Source organism: Alternaria triticimaculans (genome assembly GCF_023758025.1).
Source record: "Alternaria triticimaculans strain BMP 0046 chromosome Unknown scaffold_7, whole genome shotgun sequence".
NCBI lineage: Eukaryota > Fungi > Ascomycota > Dothideomycetes > Pleosporales > Pleosporaceae > Alternaria > Alternaria triticimaculans.
The window spans coordinates 1,153,135-1,164,370 of record NW_026055964.1 but is presented as its reverse complement, the minus strand read 5'-3'; the positions used below and the strand labels follow the sequence as shown (position 1 = coordinate 1,164,370).

The 11,236-nt window shown below is 53.3% G+C and overlaps 6 protein-coding genes across 6 annotated transcripts; 4 read left to right on the top strand and 2 right to left on the bottom strand.

Moving 5' to 3' along the window:
• Positions 1-518: 518 nt before the first annotated feature.
• On the top strand, positions 519-1,400 carry J4E78_005755 (uncharacterized protein; the record flags this gene model as incomplete). The annotated part of the gene is made up of 2 exons (XM_049366371.1): positions 519-605; positions 942-1,400. 2 exons carry the CDS (start codon positions 519-521, stop codon positions 1,398-1,400), a joined length of 546 nt encoding a protein of 181 aa, XP_049222097.1.
• Positions 1,401-2,076: 676 nt separating this feature from the next.
• Positions 2,077-2,732, bottom strand: J4E78_005754 (uncharacterized protein; the record flags this gene model as incomplete). The annotated part of the gene is made up of 4 exons (XM_049366370.1): positions 2,077-2,258; positions 2,308-2,503; positions 2,558-2,579; positions 2,725-2,732. The coding sequence occupies 4 exons, from the start codon at positions 2,730-2,732 to the stop codon at positions 2,077-2,079; spliced, it is 408 nt and encodes a 135-aa protein (XP_049222096.1).
• A 234-nt stretch (positions 2,733-2,966) lies between these two features.
• J4E78_005753 (uncharacterized protein) lies at positions 2,967-4,408 on the top strand (the record flags this gene model as incomplete). Its single annotated transcript, XM_049366369.1, has 3 exons — positions 2,967-3,551; positions 3,602-3,853; positions 3,905-4,408. The coding sequence occupies 3 exons, from the start codon at positions 2,967-2,969 to the stop codon at positions 4,406-4,408; spliced, it is 1,341 nt and encodes a 446-aa protein (XP_049222095.1).
• Positions 4,409-4,810: 402 nt separating this feature from the next.
• J4E78_005752 (uncharacterized protein) lies at positions 4,811-5,914 on the top strand (the record flags this gene model as incomplete). Its single annotated transcript, XM_049366368.1, has 3 exons — positions 4,811-4,983; positions 5,045-5,324; positions 5,375-5,914. 3 exons carry the CDS (start codon positions 4,811-4,813, stop codon positions 5,912-5,914), a joined length of 993 nt encoding a protein of 330 aa, XP_049222094.1.
• A 1,956-nt stretch (positions 5,915-7,870) lies between these two features.
• J4E78_005751 (uncharacterized protein) lies at positions 7,871-9,473 on the top strand (the record flags this gene model as incomplete). Its single annotated transcript, XM_049366367.1, has 3 exons — positions 7,871-8,330; positions 8,386-8,783; positions 8,832-9,473. The coding sequence occupies 3 exons, from the start codon at positions 7,871-7,873 to the stop codon at positions 9,471-9,473; spliced, it is 1,500 nt and encodes a 499-aa protein (XP_049222093.1).
• A 200-nt stretch (positions 9,474-9,673) lies between these two features.
• J4E78_005750 (uncharacterized protein) lies at positions 9,674-10,606 on the bottom strand (the record flags this gene model as incomplete). Its single annotated transcript, XM_049366366.1, has 1 exon — positions 9,674-10,606. One exon carries the CDS (start codon positions 10,604-10,606, stop codon positions 9,674-9,676), a length of 933 nt encoding a protein of 310 aa, XP_049222092.1.
• Positions 10,607-11,236: the final 630 nt, after the last annotated feature.

Genomic DNA, 11,236 nt, shown 5'->3' with positions numbered 1-11,236 from the left:
CGCGTCGTGAGTGGCCAAAGCGTCGCGTCTTTCACATGCCAGGCGCAAGCTGTACGCCTTGCAGGCCAGCTCCTCAACGCTCAACGGGCGCGCGATAGAGTTCGAGACGCGGGGCAGACATGAAGGCAGCATGTTGCGGCTTGCTCTGTGTAACGTCTGACTTGCATCGACTCCGCACGCTGAGTCTCAACGTTCGAGACGAGATGCGAGGCGAGAAGGCGACTTTGGGTAGTGACGTTCTGGTAGGTCCCCGCGTAGATTGACATGGCGCTTGTCGACGATAGCCACTTTCACATGCCACTGCATCTGCTTCACCCCAGCCCACTGAACCACGCCCTTTTCAGCAAAGCCTCCCAACCAAATACAGTCACATCATAGCGCACAGCCGTATAATAAGGTCGACCAGGACCCTTTTCTCTTGCTCTACGTTACTGCTACTCCTCCACTGCCTCGCAACCCAACAATTCTTCTTCCACCACAGTAGAACCTGCAACACTGCATATCTACTACTACGATTAATGGCACCACACGCAACTGACGACGGCAACATGAGCTCCCAGGCGCCTATGACCAACGGCGAGACGCCCAGCTCAAAAGCCTTGTCGGTATGTACTTCTTACTTTTCCTCTTTCTCATCACACCCGCAAACACGTCTCTTCACACACATCATGGGTCACTTTGCTGCGATCTGGCATTGATTGCGGACCGTCGCGGGGTTTCGAGCACCTGGGAACCGCAATCTACTCGGACCAGTAACACGGCGCACGAAACCCACGATGCAGGCGCGGAGCTTATGGCCCAGCCAATCAACCCAGCATTCCGCGAACCTTCTTACAGCATGAACCCTACTTCGCGGAAGCCGTCCGACAAGCTTCCGTGGGAACTTCCGCAACTGCCTACTTTGAGATTCGATAGATGAGCACGAGACTAACAGCCTCTAGCATCTCAACTCCTACCCCGTAGTCCACGACAGCGTCGAGACTTTCAAATCCAACCCCTACGGCTCGCGCGCACTCAACCTCGCCAGCAATACCTACAACTCGGTCGTTGCACCCTTCCACCCTTACCTGCGCACACCATACTCCTACCTCTCACCTTATCTGGCACGCGCCGACCAGCTCGGTGACTCTGGCCTTTCCACTCTCGAGACACACCTCCCCATCGTCAAGGAAGACACGTCAAAACTCAAGGAGTACGCTTTCTCGCCCGTCACATATGTGCGAAGCACCTGGGAAGACGAGTACAAGAAGACGCACTACAACAACGGTGTTGTCAAGATGGGTGTTGCGACAGTCAGCTTCGAGCTCAGGATGGTGAGCGATGCGTGTGACGTCGTGCTGGGATACCTGAACAAGGGCAAGGAGCAGACGAAGAAGAAGGTCGATGAGGTTAAGCAGTAGAGTGCGACTATGACCTGCATAGTATCTAGGGGCGTTTGTACGATGAAAGCCGAGGTGATTAGGGCTCGCTGATCGGAAAAGCAAAGGCGAAGGGGCGTCCATCAGTATGGCTTGTCGATGTAACGTCGAGTAACTTTCTTGCGCCTGTCTGCGCCTTTCCTTCAAAGATAGACCGGTTAATGACATGATATCCCTTCTGTTCAATCGATTGGTGTTCACTGTGCACTGTATCAGCATGTGAACCGAACCAGCAAGGGCCTAGATGGCTTCTTGATTGACGGGACCGAGGCCGTCTGCTTCATTACATCGTCGCACGTGAAGGCAGCAATACGAGACGCTCGGGTCGTGGTGTACTGCATCGGCTCGTCATTTCGCTTCGGTAATGCCATAGTCGTTCTAATCCCACACTGTCAGCATGAGCCTCACTGCATCATCAGTATCATCCAATAGTAGACAGTGGCCAACGTGAAAATCATGTTCATTTCATGAAGTTCGTGAATTGAGCCGGATGCCTTGAGCGGATGCCGGATTTTCCATGCTTTGATTATCAAGCCGAAATACACGCCTGGACGGCAGGCCGGTTGTGTGTCCTGTCATCCTATGATATCCACCGCTCATGCAGCATCTTCCGTATCAAATCATGCCCATCTGCGCCCAGCCGTAACCGAAGGAAAGCTTAGAACTGTAAGGGAGTGAAGAACCACCTGTTCTTTCCGGACTGGTATCGCTCCTCGAATGCCTTCTTGACGGTCTTCTTGGCCTCCTCCCGTTGCGAGACCTCCTTGAATGTGTCGGCGGAGATGACGCCCTTGAGGTTCTCGAGCTCGATGGTGTAGCGGGTGGGCATAATGTGGGTGTCTGCGTCTATCAGCGTCTGCCCAGCGAGTGCGTCCTCATGTCCACGTACAGTTGACCTGCTTGACGAAAGGCTTGACCTTGCTCTTCTTGGCCTGCTTGGTCTTTGACATGCGGCGGGTGACCTTGGAGGGGTAGGTCTCGATACCGGCAACGAGCGCGTGGGGGAAGGGGTGCGACTTGGTGCCGTTGTCAAGTGGTGAGATGATCACGCACTTCTTTCCGGCGTAGCGGCCCCGGGTGATGATCTAGGCGGACTGTGAGTGAGTGCGATGGGGGTATTTCGAGCGATTCAAACGTACGACAACGCGTCCGACCTTGAGGCTGGTGAAATGTTAGCAGCTGTTCTGTCGCATGTTGTGGGCTTTCCAGGGTGCGATTATTGGCGTCCCGCTGCGCAATTCGGGGAGCACTGCGGGGCGCCAATTTGTATCGCAGAGAGGATCGTGTGCAGCATCGGGGCACTCACAACTTCATTTTGGCTGTTGTCCGGGTTAGTGATGGGGTTCTTGGTCCTGGAGTTCGAGGTTGTCGCCAGAGCAAAAATGGTGTGTGGCATGTCGCTTGATCCGATGAGTTTGGCCGGCGCCGCCCCACATTAATTCTTAGCGCCAAACACGCTGGTTGGCTGGCCCCGCCGCCGCCTCTAGGAAATCTTGAAGACCCGCAAAGTTCGCGACGGGCAGTCGACACAGCTGGACAACCACCACCATGAAGATCAAGGCCCTCAGCCGGTCCACGGCGTCCACCCAGGCCCCCGGCTCCAGCGTCGCCAAGGTCACGAGGAACCTCGACCCCAACCTGCATCCGTTTGAACGTGCGCGCGAATACACCAGAGCCCTCAATGCGACAAAAGTCGAGCGCATGTTTGCGCAGCCCTTCCTCGGCGATTTCGAGCCTGGCCACGTAGACGGTGTATACTCCTTCGCCAAGGATCCCAACTCCCTCGAGCATTTCGCCAGTGGCAGTGGCGACGGCATCGTCAAGGTCTGGGACTTTACCAGCAGGGAGGAGAAGTGGCAGGCGCAGGCGCATGAGAACCTCGTCAAGGGCATGTGCTGGACGCGGGACAGGAAACTCATAACCTGTGGATCAGATCGCCAGATTCAGCTGTTCGAGCCATATGCGCAAGCCTCGAAATCGGCGCCAAAAGCAACATGGCACGGCAACTCAGCCTTCACCTCTGTCTCGCACCATCGCTCGTTACCGACCTTTGCTGCTGGATCCAGCTCCATCTCCATATACGATACATCGAGGACATCTGGCGCCCCTGTTTCCAACCTTGTGTGGCCGTCGGTAGGTCTTTCATGCAGAGCAGACCTAAGGCATATACTAACATTCAGTAGGCCATTGACACCATCACGGATGTCAAGTTCAACCAGGTCGAAACCTCGATACTCGCGTCATGTGCGACCGACCGCGCTGTCATCCTCTACGACGCCCGCACGAACTCACCCCTACACCGCACTGTGCTCAACTTCCCCGCGAACTGCATCTCCTGGAATCCCATGGAAGCCTACAACTTCGCCGTTGCTTCGGAAGACCACAATGGATACATATTCGACATGCGCAACATGAAGCGTGCGCTGCAAGTCTTGGTAAGTCTCCCATTCCGAGGTCAGGCCAGACTCATTACTAACACCAAATAGAAAGGACATGTTGCCGCAGTCATGTCGATCGAGTTCTCTCCGACCGGAGAAGAGCTCATCACTGGTTCCTACGACCGATCCATAAGGATCTGGGAGCGATCAAAGGGCCACGCCCGGGACGTCTACCACACCAAGCGAATGCAGCGTGTCTTCTCTGTCGCATGGAGTCCCGACAACAACTACGTACTCAGCGGATCAGACGATGGCAACGTCCGTCTATGGAGAGCGAGAGCTTCTGAGAGGCAGGGCGTCAAGTCATTCGCCCTAAAGCAGAAGCTAGAATATGACGCAGCGCTCAAGGAGCGATACAAGCACATGCCAGAGATCAAGCGCATCGAGAAACACAGGCATCTGCCCAAGACTGTCAAGAAGGCGGGTGAGATCAAGAACGAGGAGCTCAAGGCTGTCAAGAGGAAGGAAGAAAATGAGAGGAGGCATACGAAGAAGGGCACAGTCCGGAGAAAGGCAGAGCGTGAGAAGATGATCTTGGCGAGAGAGCAATGATAAGTCAAAAGAAGGGTTTAGTATATGTTTTGCATAGCGTTGGCGTTCTTGGTCTTCGGGTAGAGGACCTGCGGTACTATACGATGCATCTGAGGGTGTTGATCGTAGTTCAAAAGATATGGAATATTTGACTCCATCATCCTGCCTTTCCAGCAACAAATGCTTGCATTGAAACCGATGCTTTTCGAACGTTGACACACGTGACGTCGCGTGATTGCGTCATACCTCGGTCTAATAGCTACCCCAATGTAATCCACAGGACGAAAGGGCGCGAAAAGTGACATTTGACCGAGATCAAACAGCATACTTCACTATCCGGCTTGGAACCTTCAGACCCCTCTGAGTTGCGCCTTTTTACTCCCAATCAGCAATATACCAATCTGAGCCGCCCGGATCGCAAACATGGCATCTAGATCCGCGCTCCACATCCAAGACACCAAGTTCAACGATCTCGGTCTCTCAAAGTCCACTTTGAACAAGGAGAAAGTCTGCTGCTACACGCGCTCGCTAGAGAACGCCAGCGATGACAACCCCATACTCGTTCTCATTCATGGTTATCCACAATCGGCTTACATGTAACTTCCTCTTATCCCTATCACTGCACTTCATACATCAGATGATCTGACAAAAGGCTAGGTGGCGCCACATAATCCCTCTTCTCCCATCCAAGGCACCGCTTTTCGTTCCAGATCTTCCTGGCTACGGCGCTAGTGCACCGATTGAGCGGAATGATAAAGTGAGCATTGGGACGGCAATACTCGAGGCGCTAAAGACGGAGGTCAAGAAGAGTAAGAGCGCAGATGGAGATGTGAAGGTCATACTCATTGGCCATGATCGTGGAGCGAGAGTTGCCCATCACCTCACTGTCAGCGGGGTCAATGGAGTGAAGATCTTGGGTGTTTGTTTGATCGATATCGTAAGTTTATCTCTGACATATGCTTCAACAGATTTATGCTGATCTTACAGGTTCCGACCTCCACACAATGGCAGCACTTCACCTCTCCAGCCACCGCCGCAAAGGAGATAACGGGCTACTTCCACTGGCCCCTACTCGCAAACGTCGACTTAGCAACGCGCATGATCACCGCTTTCGGCCCGTCAAAATGGTGTCAAGAGATGATCCTACGTTGGTCTGGAAAGAGCAACGCCGGTATCGAGAAACTGAAGGCCAATGATGCATTGACCGTCTATGGCGATTTCTTCAACCAAGAACATACGCTGAAAGCTACTTGTGAAGACTACAAGGAAGGTGCTACGACGGATGTTGAAAGAGAGGAGAAGAACCAGAAGGAGGGCAAGAAGATTGAGGTGCCGTTGTTATTGGTATACAGTGCTGCGAGCATTGGGAGTAGGTTTGACTTTCCGGATGTGTGGAAGGAGTGGGTGGGTGAGGGAGTCAAGATTGAGAATCATGGGTTGGGGGATGGGGTAGGACATTTTGGGGCGGAGGAGGCGCCTGAGGAATGTGCGGAGGTTATTAACCGCTGGCTTGGAACGGTGTTTTAACGTCATTTGGATAGCTATCAATCTACTTGATTCTGCGTGTCATACCCCGTTAGATCTTGCTGAGATACGCCCGCAGTCTTTGACGGAAGATGTAAATCATAACTCTGTTCATCGAGGCTCTTGACTGAGTCGCATAGCTGGCTAAGGATAGCAAACTCGACCTTTAGTTTCACGCTGTAACCAAAGCCCTTGAAGCTACACCAGACACCCCAAAGCGCCATATATTCCAGGGTTATGGTGCAAACATCGATGAAGATGATAAAGACATTGGCTAGGAAGAGCAACCGAATTCTTCGACGGCATCCTTTTCTCTGAAGGGTCTCTCCCATCCGGCATATGCGCACTGCCGCCCCCAAGTACACCACAGATATGATGATCTCTTGGGTAGTGAGAACGGCAACAGATATCCGTTCCATTATTACGAACGGCTTGTAAGACGGGTCGATCGCGCCATTCTTCACTGCCTGTGGATCCAGTAAGCACGACGTCTTCTTGTCATCTGCCGGACTCACCAAAAGCGAAAAAACGAATTGAGGCCCATGCATGCATAAGCCGTTGACAATGATCATGCACAAAATGAGACGCAGCTTCCAAACACTGCGACATACAAGGTGCAGCCGTGACCAAAGTACCAACGATTGGCCTGTGACCATTGCACTCCACCCAAGCCCGATGCTTGCAATCACCCCGTATGCATTTAGGTACGGAGCGAAGATCATGAGAAAGACGTTGATTTGATAGACAAGTACTCCCAGAGTTGCTTCGAGCAAGCAGTAGAAGTACTTACCGGACCAGCGCTTGAACGTGAGAAATATGGTGACTAGAAGCTCAGCGCCATTAAACCTATCAGGGTAAGTGTGTATCATGCGCACAAGAGTAGCTTGCCCACTTACCATGTCATCCCCGTGAGAGCTATGAACACGACTACCTCGAGTGTCGAGCTCAACGGCCCTACTACCAAGGACTGCTGCGCGGATGTCATCAAGTAGAAGTTGGTATAGAACGCTGAGTGAGTGCGGAGTAAGATGGTTAGTGCTGAATGAGGGACTCTTGATGCGATGCTTGAAAGCTTATCCCGGAGGCTGGCACTGGTCAAGCATGATGATCATTGCGGCGCAGACAGTAACAGTCAATAATACAACACTTGAGCAACATATCCTTTCGGTAGATATGCATGGGGCCAGTGACGATCGGTAGACACCATGCGTGGGAGTTGCTCCTTTTGGAGTTGCGGCGTGGAGTTCTCGCCTGGGGATTTTGTTGTCCAATCTCGGTTGAGAATGGGATGATGCGGCACAGGCGGCTTTGGTAGATACAATGAGGTGACGCGTATTATCATGCTGATTGCGCGCTGTTCAGCATCGTGACGACCTTCGAATAACGCATGAGTTGGTGTAGTGGAAATGTCGTGGGGTATCGAAGTGGCGGGTGTGGCTGACGAGTCAGCGGAGGGAAGAGAGTGCCGTCCCGGGCCGCCTTTGCAGCGCCTTCGCGTACGCGAACCCTCTCCTGCTCAACGCGCTGTCGCCCATCCCTTCCTGCTCCTCAGGCCAGGCACGAAAGCGTACGACAGACTAGATTAAACGAATAACTACACTAGTTCCACCAAACAGCCCCAACGACGTGCTTGTATGGAAGCAACGTTATTCCCAAGCGACTTCCCCGCCGCTACGGCGCTCTGCCGTGTAGGTCTGCATCCTTCAACTCAGCGCGTCGAATGAGCGACGCAGTAGCGTAGCGACATGTGCAGCCGATGGGCTAAAGTCCGCATTCAACTTGCCGACATCTGCGGCACAGCAAAGGCAACATATGTTGGATCTGCTCCACGGCCAGTACCTCATGAGGGTTAAGTGACTGCATGGTCCAACGCGCACGCCTCGTGCTTGCTATCTCCCCAGTCTTCGTCTCTCCGCCTCACACCCTCCACTCGAGCGCTCGCACGAAGAACCGATCACTATGCTGTTTCCGACTGTTTTTGCTTGGCTGCTATGCGCCATCCATGGCTCATCTGCGTCCGGGATAGACGACCTGAGACTCGCAGTGTCTACGTTGAACACGCGATTATCGAAAGGCGCCACTATCACGTTTCCATGGGATGCTCGTTGGGACGACCTCCAAGTCCGCGGCTCGTCCCCACGCGTATCTCCCGATTACAATGTGGTGGTCGAAGTAGCAACAGAGGCAGACGTGCAAACCACCGTGGCATTGGCCAATCGTTTCGATATTCCATTCTTGGCCGTTACAGGGGGTCATGGGTGGACCAATACGCTCAACAGACTGCCGTTCGGTATCCAGATCAACATGCGGAAGCTTAATACTACGACACTGAGTCGGGATGGCAAGACTGCTGTCGTCGGAGGCGGATCACTGCAATACGAGATCACCCGCTCCCTGTTTGCCTCGGGCAAGTATGCTGGTGAGTTTGACCCAGTCTCTACAGACATACAGCCACTGACTGTTCCTCTCAATAGTCACAGGACTTGCAGAATGTGTGTCAGTAGCCGGCCCACTGTTAGGTGGCGGCCACAGTCTACTCCAAGGTCAACACGGCTACTCTCTCGACGGTCTGGTCTCCGCACGCGTAGTACTTGCCAGTGGTAAAGTTATGGAAGCCTCCCGGACAAAGAACGCCGACCTGTTTTGGGCCCTGCAGGGAGCAGGTCATAACTTTGGCATTGTCACAGCCCTTCAAGTGAAGACCTACGACATCCCTTCCAACTGGACCGTCTATTCACTCGTCTTCACTACAGACAAAATCGAGGCGCTTTTCAGCTTGATCAACGAATTTGAAGAGCCGACTATAGAACGCCCGACAAAGCTGGCGCTCACAGGAGTGTTCGCGAGGATACCTGCCGTCGATCCTGTCAATGTAAGCAGAGCCCGGCAACATGTGTGCCAGATACTGACCCTTCACTAGCCTGTCGTAGCATACACTATCGCATACGAGGGTACGGAAGCGGAAGCTGAACCTTACGCCGCGCGTTTTATAGCGATCGGTCCTGTATCTACTACACTTTCGACAGACGTCAACTACGTAGAGCTATACACGGTCACCGGCAACAACCTCGGAAGTCAAACTTGCTGGCGCAATGAGAACATCGCAGGAGCCGGAGTTTCTCTACCCGCCTGGGATCTTCAGGGTGTCCGAGAAGCATTCACGATATTTGGGAACCTCACGGCCGATCCTCGCTTCAATACATCCGTCACCCTACTGGAAAACTACGGCATGCAAGGCGTACGGGCTATTGATACAGCTTCCACTGCATTGGCGCCCGAAGAACGCGAGTATCCTGTTCTTGCTTCGCCGGTTTTGTGGTGGGCCGGCGACGATGCGCAGACGACCAAGGATGCATATGCATACCAAGTTGCGATACGCGATGCGCTATACATGGGCGTAGACAAGAGCAACAGGAAGCGACACTGCTATGTTAATTACGCTAACGGAGAAGAGAATAGGCCTGAGATGTATGGGTACGATGCTAGGCTCGCTAAGTTGGTCAAGTTGAAGGGTGAGTGGGATCCGAAGAACAGGTTTGGATACTACAACCCAATAGTGTAGTCAGGAATGCATTCACGGTAGCAGAAGACGAAGTATTTTGAGGACGACTTTATTACTAAACTAAACGCAAGTGCGGCGAATGATGGTGCCGGGAGTAACTCGCGTCGAAAACCAGCGCAAACCGAAACGCCAAACCTCAGCCAGGAGCAGACATCGCATCTCTCCGCTGCCAAAACAAACACAAAAGTCCAGCGAAGCGACTACAGCCACTTCCAAACGGCCTCGTCATCCCCACTCGCAACGCTGCCCTCTGGATCCCAGTCGAAATCCTTTGCCTTAGGCGGCCACAGCCCCTGACACTCCAGATGCTTTGCGATAGCATCCTCCGTCAGCTCCGCCCCTGACTTCTCCTCCACCTCTTCCTCGACCCCTGACACCTCCCCCTCCCCCTCCTCAGCGGGCAGCGCGAAGGTCCTCGCAGCGTCGTGAAGCTGCTTTACGGACATCTTACAGGCATTGTCGACCTCTACGCGCGCTAGCCCCTTGCTGGCGGAAACTTTGGCCTCAGGCCCAAACTCCGAAAAGGTGTGTTTGGTCATCTTCCAGACGGTGACCTCTTTCTCAGAGGCGTTCTGGTCGATTTCTTCAACGGTATGCTTGCTAGCAGTGACCGTGAGGTGTGTGTGTAGTGATTGTCGGGTTTTTCGCTCACCCGAAACGGTTTCGGCATTGTTGAACAATCCCGCTTCGACGCAAGATTGGCCGACGCCAAGGTATTCTGCCTCCTCTGCCATGTACAGCCTGGCCAGGCGCTCAGGCTGGGTGCAGGCGATGTGAAGGCGTTTTGTGGCTGGTAGTGCGTCGCCAAGTACACCCCAGATGTCTGTCCATGTGATGTTGAGGGTGGCGGACTTTGATGGTTTGATGACGATCTCGAGGATCGTGTTCTCGGGATCTATGGCCAGATCTTCCCAGTCTTCTGGGCCCCAGATGGGGAACTTTTGGTGAGAGGAGGACGACGCTGTGGCCTGCGCCTCCTTTGATGTGGTGAAGAGGGCGGCTGGTGACGAAATGCTTGTGACCATGTATTCGTCTTCGTCGAATTCGACGGTTGCTGTTGTGGCCATGCTCGCTTGCCAGACGGCGTCGCGGAGCTCTTTGGGTAGTTTTGGGAAGAGCGTAAAGGTAGACATGGCGATGGTATTGGTAGTGATGTAGTAATGGGTTTGTCTGGCGTACTGGTATGCGTACTGGTTTTGTCTGAAGCGAGTTCGGACGGGTATGGTAAAATGGTATGAGAGGATAGTTCTGATGAGAGAGAGAGGGGGAAATGGGCTGCCTTTTATTCAGACTCAAAGCGCGCTAACTGCAGTACCGCACTACTCAACGGCGAAGAGTCATAAGGTCGTCTATGTCTTTGCTCCACTCAAAGCGTCCAACGAGCATATTATCACGTCACAAGAATCATGGAGCTACCCTATAACACGACATAACGAATACAATCAGCGCATCGACCAAGAACCGAGACCCGACACTACAGCCCAGAGGTACTCGCCGCGCCATTAGGTGTCTCTGGATACATGATTATATCGCAAAAGCCTTCGGCCAAGAACCGATCCCATTTTCACAGTTGGAGGTACTCGCCGCATCACATAGAATTGTATCGCGCAAGCGTTCGACCAACGATCGAGACCCGATTTTGCAGCCCGGAAGTACGCGCCGCACCATATGGTGTCTCTGGACATATCGTTATCTCGCGAAAACCTTCGACCAAAAACCGAGACTCAGTTTTGCAGCCCGGAGGTTCTCGCCGCACCTCATGT